The sequence below is a fragment of the Rissa tridactyla genome, chromosome 1, assembly GCF_028500815.1.
Source record: "Rissa tridactyla isolate bRisTri1 chromosome 1, bRisTri1.patW.cur.20221130, whole genome shotgun sequence".
Classification (NCBI taxonomy): Eukaryota; Metazoa; Chordata; class Aves; order Charadriiformes; family Laridae; genus Rissa; species Rissa tridactyla.
Window position 1 is genome coordinate 171384454 of NC_071466.1, and position 15541 is coordinate 171399994.

At 38.2% G+C, this 15541-nt stretch overlaps 1 protein-coding gene across 5 annotated transcripts in view; it reads left to right on the forward strand.

Annotated features, from left to right (window-relative positions):
* ATP2B1 (ATPase plasma membrane Ca2+ transporting 1) overlaps nt 1–15290 on the forward strand; it is a 63981-nt gene extending 48691 nt beyond the window's left edge. For 4 of the 5 annotated variants that reach the window (XM_054204944.1, XM_054204954.1, XM_054204926.1 and 1 more), the window contains exons 12-22: nt 412–649; nt 1602–1781; nt 1865–1952; nt 2232–2338; nt 4130–4321; nt 4504–4717; nt 4850–5061; nt 7061–7168; nt 9026–9208; nt 9541–9627; nt 13837–15290. In XM_054204944.1, the coding sequence (XP_054060919.1) occupies nt 412–649; nt 1602–1781; nt 1865–1952; nt 2232–2338; nt 4130–4321; nt 4504–4717; nt 4850–5061; nt 7061–7168; nt 9026–9208; nt 9541–9627; nt 13837–14148 (1921 nt within the window). In that variant the 3' untranslated portion in view covers nt 14149–15290. The remainder of the gene's footprint in view (nt 1–411; nt 650–1601; nt 1782–1864; nt 1953–2231; nt 2339–4129; nt 4322–4503; nt 4718–4849; nt 5062–7060; nt 7169–9025; nt 9209–9540; nt 9628–13836) is intronic. The other variant, XM_054204962.1, reaches the window with a different exon arrangement.
* The last annotated feature ends 251 nt before the right edge of the window (nt 15291–15541 follow it).

Here is a 15541-nt window from a genome sequence, read left to right on the forward strand (position 1 = left end):
TTGTATAACTGTTAACAAGGTGGGATTATTTTGTTGAACTTGAAATTGGATTGACTGACTCAACCAGCGCAGACACTAGTCTGTTTACATACAATGGAGAAATGGATGCTTCTGGGAGGTAACTAACTTTTGTGTCCTAAATTCATTGTGCATTATTTTCATCCTATGATGACTGGCTCAGTTAACTTTCTATTATGTTTTGCAATAGGGAAGAGATTAAGTACATATGGAGAAGATTACCTTGGAGATGCTGCTACTGGCTTTTTTTGTGTGTGTGTGTGAGTGAGTGAGTCTAGTGAAAACAAAACTTTTTGTTTAGTAAGTGGAAACTTACTGCCGTTGACTAATAAGCCATTGAATGGGCTGAACTTCTGGTTAGAATTTGATAACTCTTAAAACCTTCCCTTTCAGGTGCTTCAAAATACTGAGTGCTAATGGAGAACCAAAGGTATTTAGACCTAGGGACCGCGATGATATCGTGAAAACCGTAATTGAGCCAATGGCTTCTGAAGGGCTCAGAACCATCTGCCTTGCATTCAGAGACTTCCCAGCAGGGGAACCTGAGCCGGAATGGGACAATGAAAATGATATTGTTACTGGTCTGACGTGCATTGCTGTTGTTGGGATTGAAGATCCTGTGAGACCTGAGGTGAGGTCACTGACTAAACTGCAGTGATTCTGTTACAATGGATCTTGATTCATGTTGTTGTTCATCATGCAGAGAGTACAAGAAACTGAATTGCTGTTGTATGCCTTGAGCATAGTTGATAAATGAAAATCTAATTTCTTGGAGGGAAAGTTAATGGAGCTATAAAAGCAGATTAAAACTTCTTAATGTCACTTATGCTGTGTTACTGAAGCTCTGAACAAATTAATGACTTAAGGCGCTTACTGTGCAGCGTCTCAGTAGATGGAACAACTTGTCATTTTTTTACCACTTGGGATATTAGGAGTATTGTTTAGGATAATATTAGCCATTGTGCTTGTTGCCAGCTTCTCCTGGGGAATGATGGAGAAGGAGGGTTTGTCACCTGAGAACTGAGGCAAGGAGTCTGGCTTGTGGTTGGGGTCTAAGGAGGGCAGTATTTTTCAATAGCGAAAGTTTTTAAACGACGTGTAAGTGGAACTCCAGTCTGATCTGCACTGTCACCCCTTCACACTAGAAGTCATGGGTGAAGTAGTGGAGTGTGAGCAGTAGTTTATTTCATATAATCGTAAATGAAAAGCCAGTACTCTAGTTTTGAATACTACAGCCTGTCATGGGGGCTGTAGTCATGGGGATTTTTGTGGTATCTTTGAATACTGCAGTATTTGAAAAATGGGGAGGGCATGTGGCAAGGCCCCATGACATAACAAGAAAGCCCCTTTGCCAGAATTGCCATTTGTGTGTTTTTCAGGAAAAGAATTATGGTAAACTATTTTTTTTTTTAAAAAAAAAGTTCCATAGCAAGCGTCTTGATATTTTAAAATAAGAGTTATCCTGGATTGAGCCAAAACCATTATTTTCACTGACATGTCTAGATTTATTCAGCTAATGTACAGTCTCTAAGCCTGTGGTTGGTTTGTTTTTTGGTTTTTTTGTTTTTGTTTTTTTCTTACAGGTACCTGATGCAATAAAAAAGTGTCAACGTGCAGGCATAACTGTACGCATGGTCACTGGTGATAACATAAACACTGCTCGTGCTATTGCATTGAAGTGTGGTATCCTGAATCCTGGCGAAGACTTCCTGTGTTTAGAGGGCAAAGACTTTAACAGGAGAATACGCAATGAAAAAGGAGAAGTAAGCATGCTGACTGTGTAAAGTAGATCAGCAGATATTCTAAGTCTCTTAACTGTAAGATATAACCAATGCTCTTTTTGCAGATAGAGCAAGAGCGAATAGATAAAATCTGGCCAAAGCTTCGTGTTCTTGCAAGATCTTCTCCCACTGACAAACACACTCTAGTAAAAGGTAGGTAAAAACTCTCAGCTTTTAAGCAAAGCTTCTTAAAAAAAAAAAATCTAGAACTGAGCAGTGGGAAATGCCTATGAGGGTGTCTTCTTTTGCCAACTGCTGTTTGGTTTTTTTTCTGCTTGAGAAATGGAGCCAACTAGAACTATCTGTTGTGATTTTTTTTAAGTGTATATATATATTTATTTTAATGGCTCTGAGGAAGACAAAAGCTGGGTTTCTCTTTCAGGTCTAATCTGTGCTGTGTTGTCAATTTCGTACTGTGTCATTTTATTTTAGGTATAATTGACAGCACTGTCTTTGAACAGAGGCAAGTTGTAGCAGTAACTGGTGATGGTACCAATGATGGTCCAGCTCTGAAGAAGGCAGATGTTGGATTTGCTATGGTATGATTTTTTTTAATCTTCAGTATTTTGGAGACCTATTTTGATAAAATAACTTATCAAATCACTTAAAAGAAGATTGAATAGCCTTGCTTGTTTCATGAGCTTAATATACAACTAAGTTAATGGAGTCAACATGTCTCACTTAATACTAATTACTTTTTCCTCCTTCTTCAGTCTTCCAACTTTTTATTTGATGGAAAATGTCTTTGTGGCATTTGCCATTGAATAAAAGTCTTGTTACAAAATGTAGGAACGGAATTACTGATGCTGAAGATTTCTGAAATGAGATCTTTCAACATAAGGCAAAATTACTTTAAATGTTTTCCATGAAATGGTGCATAGAAGCAGGGAGACGATAATGAGAGAGACTGACAGTTGATGTTTAAAATGGCTTGCGAAGCTATACTAAGAAACATCTCCAGTACAACTGAAGTAATGGCTAGGATCTGCATTTTTCTGGATGGTACCTTAGATTACTTGGCTTTCTCAATTTAAATTCTCAACTACCCTTTCAAATGGTAGCCAAACCAAGTCCTGTGTTTAAGTGCTAGTACTAGACAGACTCATGCCTGAAGTATGTAGGCTTCAGCTTTCTTCTGTCTCTTTCGCAATACTTTAAGATAGATTCCTCAAGATTCCTCCTCAGTCTTAAGCTGAGAAGGTGCAGTTTGGTGCTAGTAGGTCACTTTAGTCTTTAAAAACTCATTATTGAGCATTTGAAGGAAAAAAATGTGAAGACCGCATTCCTCCTACACCACGTGGAGATGCACTGACTTGGATGGTAATCTTGAAGGAAAAAACGGGAAGAGGAAGAGCTTTCATGTCATTTGGACGGAGCATTTTTCAAAAGCATAACTTCCAAATTTGATAGCTACAAACGGAATGTTCTGTAGACTGTAACAGTCTTGTTTTAATGAGTATCTGTTTTCTGCTGTTGTACAGCTGCTGTAGTTAGCACTGTCAGGGACAGATTTATTTTAATCTTCCAGAACTTAAATGTTTCCTATAGTTGCTGTCTATGTTCATCTGTGTAAGAAGCTAATTTTTCTAACTGCTTACCTAAATAGCACTTAAAATATATTGTCTACTATATGATATTTAAAGGTACCATTTAAGCTTTACACAGAGCTGTGCAGGTGACTCGTTTCCTTGGCAAAATAATGTATTAAGAATAAGGATCATTAAATTTGCTATTGAGTTAGTGGGTTTGAAATGCCAAAAGCAAAAATAAACATCCTTGAAGTAGGTATTACACAGAACTCGGCTTAACTGTTTGGATACTGTGGGAGACCTACAGGTGCTTAAAACTAAGGAATTCATATTGCATTGCAATGACATTGTATATTCTACTGTTTAATGCCAATGCTCTTCTGCAAAAGGTGTTTGGTAATGTGTATTGTTCTACTGCATGGTTAACACATGCATTTCCCTACTGCTGGAATCCATATAGCAAACTTATTAGGACATAAACTAAACTGTAGTACTGCACCATCTGGTGGCCTTCAACTTGAACAGAGTTCAGTGACATTTTTTTGGGGAGAACTCACACAGTGTCTGTGTTGTCAACTTGAGGATTTTTATTAAGGTCTTTATTTTAAAGACAACATCACCATACTTGAGTAGAACTTGCAAGCCGAACTTGAATCAGTAGCACATTAGGTGCTTACATTGAAATAGTCCTGCAGATGTGGTGCATCAAAGTGAATGCTGACCCAAGGATATAATAATAGCTTCTGTTGCATAAGTCAGTGCATCCTGTTATATTTCATAGTGTTTTTCTTTTTCTACTAGGGTATTGCTGGAACAGATGTAGCTAAAGAAGCTTCTGATATTATCCTTACAGACGACAACTTCACAAGTATTGTTAAAGCAGTTATGTGGGGACGAAACGTGTATGACAGCATCTCCAAATTTCTTCAGTTCCAGCTTACTGTCAATGTGGTAGCAGTAATTGTTGCTTTTACAGGAGCATGCATAACACAAGTACGTACTGGTGGTGGATTGGCTTAGCTAATAAAGGTTGAAAATGTCATGACTGATTAAGTCGAACTCAAACTTTCAGTTAAATGCTAGTCCAAAGAACATGCCCATGTTGTATAACAGATGCCTTTAATAGCTGCAATTTGTTCACTTATATTGGAGGGTTTATGTATCTATCTTTATAGGATTCTCCGCTTAAAGCTGTGCAGATGCTGTGGGTAAATCTCATAATGGACACATTAGCTTCTCTTGCCCTGGCAACAGAACCACCTACTGAATCTCTTCTGTTGCGGAAGCCTTATGGTAGAAACAAACCTTTGATTTCCCGTACAATGATGAAGAACATTTTGGGTCATGCGTTCTACCAACTCGTAGTGGTCTTCACACTCCTGTTTGCTGGTAAGAATACTGAGGCTTTACAAAGTTATTCTGAAAGTCGTACAGAGATGTGATCTTAAAACTAGTTTTTTGTTGTAGTGTATGTGTGTAAAGATGCCAATTAAGCTGCTGATAAATGCCTTTTATTCACAGGTGAGAAAATTTTTGATATTGATAGTGGAAGAAATGCACCTCTGCATGCTCCTCCTTCAGAGCATTATACTATTGTATTTAATACATTTGTGATGATGCAGCTCTTTAATGAAATAAATGCCCGAAAAATTCACGGTGAAAGAAACGTTTTTGAAGGAATCTTTAACAACGCTATCTTCTGTTCTATTGTTCTGGGGACATTTGTTGTGCAGGTAAGTAAATTCTTGGCGGGTGGGGGGAAATGCGCTCAGTACACTGGTGTACTTGCTTAGCTTGGAAACGCTAATCAGCTAGTGCCAGGCATTTACCTTCTGCGATGTGAAAAACCTTTGGTGTCAAACGCGCTATAAGTCACTTGGCAGTGCTGCTTGACAGGGTTTTCAGGTAAGACCTGTTTGAAATTGGTAAAATTGGAAAGGAGAAATACTTGTATTTAACTTTTTACTTTTCTAGTCCTTAAATTTGATCTTAGTGTTCTAGTGTCATGATAAAATGTGAAGAAGTTGTATATTCCCCCGGCCCCATTCAGAACTCTTCCTCATAGTATCTGCCTGTGCATCTGAGTGAGAGCCCATTTAAACAATTACAGAAAAGTTACAACTTCTCATATCTTCTTAATGAGATTTGGACATGAATAAGCTTTAGAAACCTAAGTATTGTTTTTTTGTTTTCCTGATGCAGAAATCAATTATCTGTATTTTCAGGGCATGCTCTAGTGACAGATTGTAGGGGGGGGGGTGTGTGTGTGTGTGTGTATGGTTGGACTCAATGATCTCAAAGGTCCTTTCCAACCATGAACATTCTATGATTCTATTGGTATATATTTTACAGTTATCTGTATAAATGCTGCTGTTTCAGGCAACAAACTTTGATGGCCAGGGACCTTCTAGGCAGACTTGTAAAAGCTAGTTTGTTAACTCAATATATCCTAACAAATAAAATGAAATCGTCTGAAATTGATTGGGTTAACACTCTGGTATTGAAAAACACCAAGTCAAAATTGAATCTAAAGAAAATAGTTTACAAGAAAGAGTTTCACCTTCTAACTTTTAATTCATCAAAAGAAATAACCAACAAATCAGTATACTGCCTTTTTTCAGAACTGTTTCCCATTTTGGCTTAAGTTATTTCGGATTTAAAATATAACCGACGCCTTTAAGTTTCTCCTTGGGATTCCATGAAGTTAACCAAATTCATAGCGGTTCAGGTGATGCCAATGTATGCACCTCTGCTTCACATAAAGTTAGTTCTCTTATCAACCCAGGTTTATGCTTTTTTTAGATAACACTTCTTCAGAAGCCACTCTTATTTTTAGGGTTGCATATGCAGCAGACTGACTGCTGTTGTACAACAAAGCCAAATGTGTAGAAATTACTGCTGACTGCAACTGTGTTCCCTTTATAAACTTGGCAGACTGAATGCCTTCCCAATAAGTAACTCCTGAGTTGTCGTCTCAGTGTCTTATTCTGTGTTAATAAAAGAAGATACTCTTGGGCTTTTCAGCTGTCAGGTGTCCTACTTACTGGTCAATACTGTCTTCTTTCCACGCCTGCCCTGCTACTTGAATTGTTGATTCTCCAGGGCAGACTTTCATGCATATAATTCCTATGCAGAGGGATACGTTGCTCGTTAGGGCCTGTACAGCTTGTTGTAATAGGTAAGTCAGTAGAAGATTTTTTTAATTTAGCTGTTGACATCTTTGCCCCCTCTCCCCAGATGTACTACATAGGTGTTACACCGTGATGATTTAAAGCCTGACATTTAACACTGATGGGATACATATTAATATTCTGTTGAATTATTTCTGAAATGCTTCATGTCGTGTGGATCTACGACTTGTATTAATACAAGTTTATTGATCAGCTTGGTTCTGAGATGGGTGTTCATATGGTAAATAATCACTGTAAATTTGTAGCATCGAATACATGCTGTAATTGAAGGGAAATGAATGAAGGGAAAGAACTGCAAGCAAAATGAAGTATCCAACAGGTTTTTGTGAGTGTGGCATTTGAAGAATAAATGGGTAATTCTTGGAATACTGAAAAGCATAAGAAGATGACTTAGCCCAAACTGCTGAGGCAGTGAAAGTGTATGCTTAATAGGACGGTAAATCCTATGTTCTATTGCAGAATTGTCTGTAGTGATCTTGAAGCATTGGGGAATTTTCTAGTAACAGGTCACTGATTGTTTTAATGATGTTGCTTTTCACAGATAATTATTGTGCAGTTTGGTGGGAAGCCTTTCAGTTGCTCAGAACTCTCGATTGAGCAGTGGCTGTGGTCCATTTTCCTGGGCATGGGAACACTACTCTGGGGCCAGGTAAACTAGCTTTTTCAAAATGGCAAATGCCTACTCACATTAAAATACTTTACATGGAAAATCAAAATACACTGTCTTTTAGCATTCAGATCATTCAAGTGGACTATATGAATAATTGACTGGTTTATATATGGCTTTATGAAAAATTGACTAGTTCCATAGCTAGGAAGTCCTTAGTTGGATATTCCTTACTCTGACTCAATCAATTAGTTACATTTCATAACTAGATGCTATGGCTGGTTTATGTTCAGTAATTTTTAACTAGAAGGAGCTGTAGTTATCTTTTAAATACGAGACCATATCTTTAAACAAATACGTGCTAGAAGAAGTTCTGTAAGAATACAGAGGTAATGAACATGTTAATGTTGAAATATTTAACTTAGTGTTGAATGGTTTTCTTGAAAAATCATAATTGTTTAACTTGATGGTATTTTCTTCTTGATTTGAAAACTTCCTGGAGTAGCAAGAAATGCAGCAAAACGGAAAACAACTTTCTCTTTAATCTTCATCTGCATAATTATGAAATAATTGGAACGTTCACCCACCTATTAAGCTGTTGCATTTTTTTCCCCTCTTAGGGTTTAATTACTATTGCATGCACAACAGTGCTTGTAAGCAGCAAGCTTATTTACATGAAACTTCAGAGCTATGGAGTTTTCCATTATTTAATGACATAGTTGTCTAAACTTTTCATACCACATGAAGAGTTTTCCATTACAGTTTCTTTCCTTCCGTTTTGTAAAGGACACTTCAGGTTTCAGTACAAAACTGACAGGGTGAATTTTAGTTGTGAATATGTACATAGGCACATATTTATAAAGTGACTATAAGCTTTTTATTAAGGCTCTCTAGAAAATCAATTATTTTAAAAAATCAGATAGAGTCACTCTGAGGTTTAAAAGTAGTCTAGAAGAGAATCGAGATGACTGGAAATACCTTTGACCCAGAGTGTCTTGCAAGGGCAAAGCTTCCCTGCTGCAGTTCATGCTGCTCTAGCATCTCATTAAAGTCAAAGAGCTTTTGGCTTTCTGAGAATAGCAGAAACTGAAGTGCGATCTGGGAGCATTCATAGTAGCAATTTCAGCATAAAGGGCGGTTTATCTTGCTTTTGGAGCAGTCTTTTCCCTCTGCAGCTGCTGAAATGGTCTTCTAGGCTTGTGATGATCAAGGAAAGCAGTCTTGGAACTGATCTGGATCTGCTAGATGGGACATATCAAAAGATGACTCCCCTTGACTCCATAGTTCACCAGAGTAGCCCTGAAGGTGGGGATGAAAAGGAAAGATGGAACAACCACATGTAGTTCTTCTTTAGTTTAAGACAGATGAGCTAGTGTACACCAAGTAACAGAGTAACAGTTTGGAATAAGGGTTTTGGAAACCTCACTTGCCTTACAAATGGATTGATACCTTCCAGGTCACAAAATAATGCATGTCTGTTCTGTATTTCTGAATTAACTGTGGCTACTTTAATTAAATTTTGTGTCTCTCACATGAGGTATCACATCATGCTCATCAAACTAATGGAGCTCTGAAAGCTCTAGATACGAGTACCATCTACAGAATTAATGGATTTTGTACCTCCAGTACTGCTCCTTCCTGGCATAGTCAAGTAATGTTAAAGCGGAATTCTTTGTGCCTAGCAAGGATGTTTTGTTTTCTAGGTTTGTAGTCCAAGTTTAATTTCAGTTGAGGTGGTGAGGATATTCACAGCTCTGCAGCTGTTCACCTCTACATTGATGCACTCATTCCATTGATGTAATTTGTTTTTTCCACTTTGCCTTAAGTCTGGTATTACAGTTGTTATTTAAAAAAAAAAAAAAAGAATTATTCTGATTCATACTTTTCATTCACCGTTAGTTGATTTCAACAATTCCAACCAGCCGTCTGAAATTCCTTAAAGAAGCTGGTCATGGAACACAAAAGGAAGAGATTCCTGAGGAAGAACTAGCAGAAGATGTAGAGGAGATCGATCATGCTGAGAGAGAATTACGTCGTGGTCAGATCTTGTGGTTTAGGGGCCTAAACAGGATACAAACTCAGGTATGGTCTTGAAAAAGGTAGGACTCAGTGGGTGTTATGAGGGAAATCTCTCCTCTCCATCTACAGTCCTTTGACTAAGGTGGCAATTCTAACTGGTGTGACTGAGACTGCCAAAAGGGGGTATGGATGGATGTGTAATCCCTCAGGGTCCTCTGTTTTCTTCAGCTCTAAATGCAACTCTTACCTATGTATCTTGTGTATCTACTCTATTTAAAAAAAAAAAAAGTGCCTTTTTTCTTTACTTTTTGTGTGTTATAGATGGGATGGTCCTTTCTCTTGTTCTCTCTCTCTCTCTTGCTGAGCAAGCTGTCACAATCTCTGATTCCTTGCAGATGGATGTAGTGAATGCTTTCCAGAGTGGAAGTACCATTCAGGGGGCTCTAAGGCGGCAACCCTCCATCGCCAGCCAGCACCATGATGTAACAAATATTTCTACCCCTACACATGTAGTGTTTTCCTCTACTACTGCTTCTACTACTGTGGGGTGTGAGTGTGTGTTCCTAAAGTGCATGAAATTAACGTTTCCTAATTCACGTACCTAACGTTTCTCATTTTCTCCTTAGTACTTAAAATCATCGTTCAGGCTTTTATAGAGCTCTTCCACAAAGTGGAGTCCTCAAGACTTTTTTTTCTTAGAGGGCTGAGAACAGGTGGAACAGTTTCAACAAAAGACTTTAATGTGAAAGCTGTGAGCCTGCACATCCTGTGCCTTCATCCATTCGTGTACAGAGGGATCTTTGAGATGAAACAGGAAAACTGTTGTAAATTTTCGAGTATATGCCTCTTAGGGTGACTTACATTGAATAAGTAAATTAAATGTATAATCATGGACCCAGGTCAACAAAAATAGATGTCTGGCGCTGCAGTGCAAATGTTACCTAAGGTAAACAAGCTGATGGGAAAGCAAATGGTATGTTAAAAATAATGAAGTTAGAACATGGAGCACTAAATATATTTTCTTTGTAGCCTGTAAGGAACTTCTGAGTCTCTGCTTTTGTTGGTTTTTTTTTTGGTTTTTTTTACTGAATAACACAACTTTCTCAACATCAGGATTCAGGTGGCGAAACAAGGCTTCTAATAAAATGGGTGCAAGTCAGAAGAAGGATTTAATTAGCTAATCTAAAAAGGAAAAAAGTTTAAGCGTTGACCGGTGAAACTCAAATCTGAAGGGTTTTTTCCTCTCTAGGTTCTGGCAGCAGTTCATAAGCCATCACTGAAAGTAAAGTTTATCTCGTCTTAATTCTGCCCTCTTCGTATTGTGCTCTCAGTGGCATTTCAGTTTCAGCCTTCCTCGTTGTAGAGGCTAGACACTTAATTACTCGTGTATGTAGGCTTAAACTCTGGAGCCTGAAGATGCATAACAGTTGTAGTTAAACACTGATAGCTAATATCTACTGTTCAAAGAGTTTTCCCTCTTAATTATATATTACATGTTTAACTTCCTTCTCTAACTTCCTAGAGACTGGTTAAATAATTGTTTTTTAAAATAACTCTGAGAGGGCTTCTTTCCCCCCGCCCCGGCTTTTTAAACTTTCAGATTACCAGATGGATGAAGACCCTTAATTTCAGGAGCTGTCTTAAATGAAATTTTCTCTTCTGACTTTTTTGGGTTTTTTTTGGCTTGGCTAGAATTCCTGTGTGAGCTTGCACAGGTATTTACCTCTGTACTTGTTCTCCACCAGCAAGACCAGGTACCTTGCAGTAGTATTGAGAAGCTCGGCTCACCAATTCGCATGCCTCAAGAACACAAAATGAAAAGTAGATTTAACAGTGGGGATGCACAGGATTGCATCTCCTACTTAAAATGCTAATTAGTAACCTGTATCCCTAACTACACTCAAGAACAGTAATTAGACATTCAGAATTCTCTAGAGAGCAACTTCATGCCATGCTGCCATTTGAGCAGAATCTAATGGGCACTGCAGCATCTCATGGCATCAAATGACCAGTGCAGATACGGAGCTACAATAGCAGAGAACTAGTTTTTTCCCCCTCACTAAGTAGCGTACGGCCTTCTGCTACACCCGCCAGGAGAACAACTTTAGATAACTAATATGTATTAATGGGAAGCAGATGTGTTATTTCATTGTGTCTCTCTTTCGGAGCTGTTTGTTGGAAAATAGTTCAGCTGTTCTTCTGAAGTGAGGTTGCAACTCTTAAGCAGCCATCTGGCTAGGAGGATTTGGAGTGCTTAGTGCATTCCTTACTATTCTGGTACTAATATGAGGAAGGCCTGATGACAGTATAAATTACACATAACAAATTGTCTTGTTTGCTCCTCAGTTATGCAATTTATTTATAGTTACCTCTCTCTTCTAATTATCTTGAGTGGTTGAAAATAAAGCCTCCGAAACACTAGATTTTCCCTCTTCAAGTATAACTTAAAATGCTGATAGTCTGATTTCTGCCTTCATGGCTGGACTCTTTGAGGATCCTGGGTTCACAGGAGTGTCTAGACCACTTGTTTAGTATGGATTCTGCATGGGAATCAAGCTTGGTATGCTCATATTCCTATGATAATTACAGCTGTCCTGTTAAGCCAAAAATTGTTTTCCATTATTACTTATGTTCTAACTTACCATCTGTAAGCAATGAAAAACCAGTCCCACGAGGCAGTCGTATTTCATTTTGCCACATAAATCAGTGTCACAGTGGGATGCTACATGCCAAATAAAGGCATTTACAAACTTTCAGTCTGTCATTGTCACCGCTGTTTTTTCTTGGTAAGTGCCAAGACGGTTTATGTGGCTTGCTGGACTTGTTTAAAGCTCATGTAGCGCGCCAGCTCCTTAACAGCATGCTCAGTTTCTTCATGTGAATGAACAGTTAAAGTACTAGCTGCTGCTGTAATCTTTTACTTCTCAAGCACATTCCCGTTATTCTCTCTCCTCCCTTTATTGGGTGGTAATGTCCTCCCCCTTGCGTGTGTAGCGCACCCCCTCCCCTCGTTTCCGTGGTTAATGGAGCTCAGACCGGTACTTGTAGTATAAAAATGGGGACATGATAGCTTTGGACTAAAATTCTTCGTGCAATTGCTCAGAGGGAGTAGAAGTAAGGGAACAACACCATTTCTAGAGGTCAGAGAACAGAAGGTCGTGGTAAAGGCTTAGGCCTTTATCACCACAGTGATTCTGTGGTAACAAATTTGGTAATGCATTACTTTTGGGGAGCCCTTCTCTGTGTTTACAGCGAGGTGGTTTGGCGTATCTTAGGTGTTTTGAAGTCTGTGCTGTTGATCTGCTTGACCTTCCAGCTTCATTCCTTCACCTGGAAGTCACTTTATTTTTACTGTCAAGGAACTCTACGGAACCACTAGTCATGACATATTTCTCAGCTCAAAACGAGTCATCTTGGAAGTGTTTAAAAAAAAAAAAATCTTTAAATTGGACTTAATGTTTATAACAGTAAGTTCTTTTATACCACTTACTATGCAACAGAGGAGCTCTGGGATTGAAACTGCTCTGCTGGACGCTTAATCAGAATCAGAGTAGAGATGTTGTAATAGGAGGGGGAAACTATCTTGTCAAAATCTTGGACAGAGGGGTCACTGTCTTCTGCCTAGCCTTATTTGTTTTATCAGTTCAAGAATGAATCCTGAATTCCTGTAGTTGGTCAGGGAAATGTGTGGGGCGTGGGAGGAGAAGGGAGGTGTGAGCAGGTGGTTTCATCATTCAAATTACAATTTGGAAAGCTTAAATTCAAGTCAACCTGGACCCGCACGATTTGCAAAATGAAGCTGCACTTTATTCTGTCTAATTTCCCTCTGAAATGTTTATCAATTCTGTAAACTTAGCTTTCCGACTTGAAAAACAGTAGTTGAACAATGTAAAGGACTTGAAATAATACTCAGCCTGGGAATTCTGTCCGTGAATTCAGCATAAACTGAAGGCTCAAGCAAAGGCTGATCATGTACTGCTCTCGTACTTTGTGCTACTTGGATAGTCTCTTTTAAAGTTACAACCTGTCGTGGCTACTTAATTGTACAATAGAGTATTCAATTTCCTAGTTCTGGTCTTAAGTTTCCAAAGCACTGTTCAGTAAGGAACTTTCTCTAGTGTGGTAAATGGGTATATACTCGAATATTTACAGCTGTTACAGCGGTATCCTTTTTTGCATGACTCTTCGTAAATGTCTAGTCATCGTGACATTGGCTTTACACTTGCTTGGCTTTTTCATAGTCAGTTGACATCCCAGTTCCTCGCATGAGAATTAGTAACCCTTTTATCCTCTAACTTATTTTCAGCCTTCCTGCCCCCCCACACCTGTCCCAAGTATTCAATAAAACACTCATTGAGATTTATTTAATTTGTGAATACGTAAAGAATTGTTGGCCTCACTCCTGAAAAATGCTTAGCCCGTGTTAAATAATTGAACAGTTCTAGTGCCATGTCTGAATTCTTAGGCCCTTCAGCTTTTTGCAGTACTCTCACAATTTTTATTCCTACTGTGTAGACTGGCAGTGCTGTACCGAAATGCTCTTCATTTTTTACAGTTTATTGCAAGTTCCACTGCATCACATACAAATTCGATTCACTCATGTCTAGCTGTGTGTGGATTCAAACTCATAAGAACCATGCCATTACCAGTAAACCCGCAGCATTTTAATGGCCTTTTTTCTTCGCTTACAGATCCGAGTGGTGAATGCATTTCGTAGCTCCTTGTACGAGGGGCTAGAGAAACCTGAGACACGAAGTTCAATTCACAATTTTATGACGCATCCCGAGTTTAGAATAGAAGACTCCGAGCCTCATATTCCCCTTATTGATGATACTGATGCTGAAGATGATGCTCCAACAAAACGCAACTCTACTCCCCCACCCTCTCCCAATAAAAATAACAATGCGGTTGACAGTGGAATTCACCTTACAACAGACATGAACAAGTCTGCTACCTCTTCATCCCCAGGGAGCCCGCTACATAGTTTGGAAACATCACTCTGATTGTAAGCTGAATGTTAACACACTATCTGCATTGTAAAGAAATTGAAACTGGGTCTCTTCAACACATTATGATGGACAAGATGACATTCTTGTCTTGGACTTCAACAGAAGACACACTTGTACGAATGTAGATTTATTTTTTTAAAAAAAAAAAGCTTTCTGCCAGACTGGAGGGTGCTTTTCTGGGGGTGGGAGTAATAATGAACTCTGACAGATAAACAGTAACTCGGCATAAGTGACCTGTGGATCATCTGTTGTACTTAAGAATGGTCCTGAACAGTGTGTTAGCAGAGCTTTAGTTTATCATGATCCTTTTCTGAGGGGAAGGCTGGGAAGGGCAAGGAGGCCCTGGATCATTGAATTGATACTTTAATTTCTGCTGTTGGCTGTTAATAATTTGGATTATTTATGTTTATAAATGATACAGATCTGTTTACAAGGTTTGTAGATACTTTTTTTTGTTCCTGTTCATAGATGGGAAGCTTCCTTATAAATGATGCAGAGAAAAAAAAAATACAACAAAAAAACAAAAAAACTAGTCCTTCAAATACTGCTGTATTTTCAGGAAAAGGGTGTTTCTATTGAAACTGTACTAAATTTTGCCTGCAATTTACCTTGTTAAATATTGTAGATAAATTGCTAATACTAATAGCCAAATAGATAACACTAATGCTTTGTAAAAACATGAGCAGTGGTGTTCTAATGAAGTTATGGCCTCTGTCCTAATTAGTTTCTTAAATACATTTACTACTTAATGGTTTTGAAACAACTGTTTAATTTTTAAAAATTTTGAGAAACTTACTGAATAACTTTTGTTCAGAACTTAGTAGGATTGTTTAATGCAGGACATCAATATGTGATGGAACTTGCTTGAAATATTTCTGTTATCTCGGGCAAAATGGATTAAATCAAAATACATCAGAATCTTAGTCCTTTGTTTTTGTCTAAACATGTTAGTTTAGTGCTGTCTTGGTGAACTGTGAGTGGAACTGTGATTTTTTTCTAATCTATAGAATCCTTCATGCAGCATGAGGGCTGTTGGCATTTTGAAAGGTTGTTAGTGGGTAGCATACATGTTCTCCTTTTTGTTTTTGAAACTTGTTTGTAAACATGAATAAATCTGCCCTTTTGTTAAAATAAAATTGCAGCAATGGTTTCTTACAGATGATTTTTTTTCCTCAGCTCCTTCACTGGAAACACTGAAAAGTACTCTTTTTGTATTACTGCTTAACTTTTAAACTGCAATTTCAAGATGGTAACAGCCCCACTAAAAATAGTACTTTGGGTAAATGGAATCATGGTGGCTGCCTCCAGAATGAATGTAAGCTGAGTACTCAAAAGTCTTCACTGAGCCAAAAGGATACTCCTTGGGAATGACTAGGTCTGCCTGAAA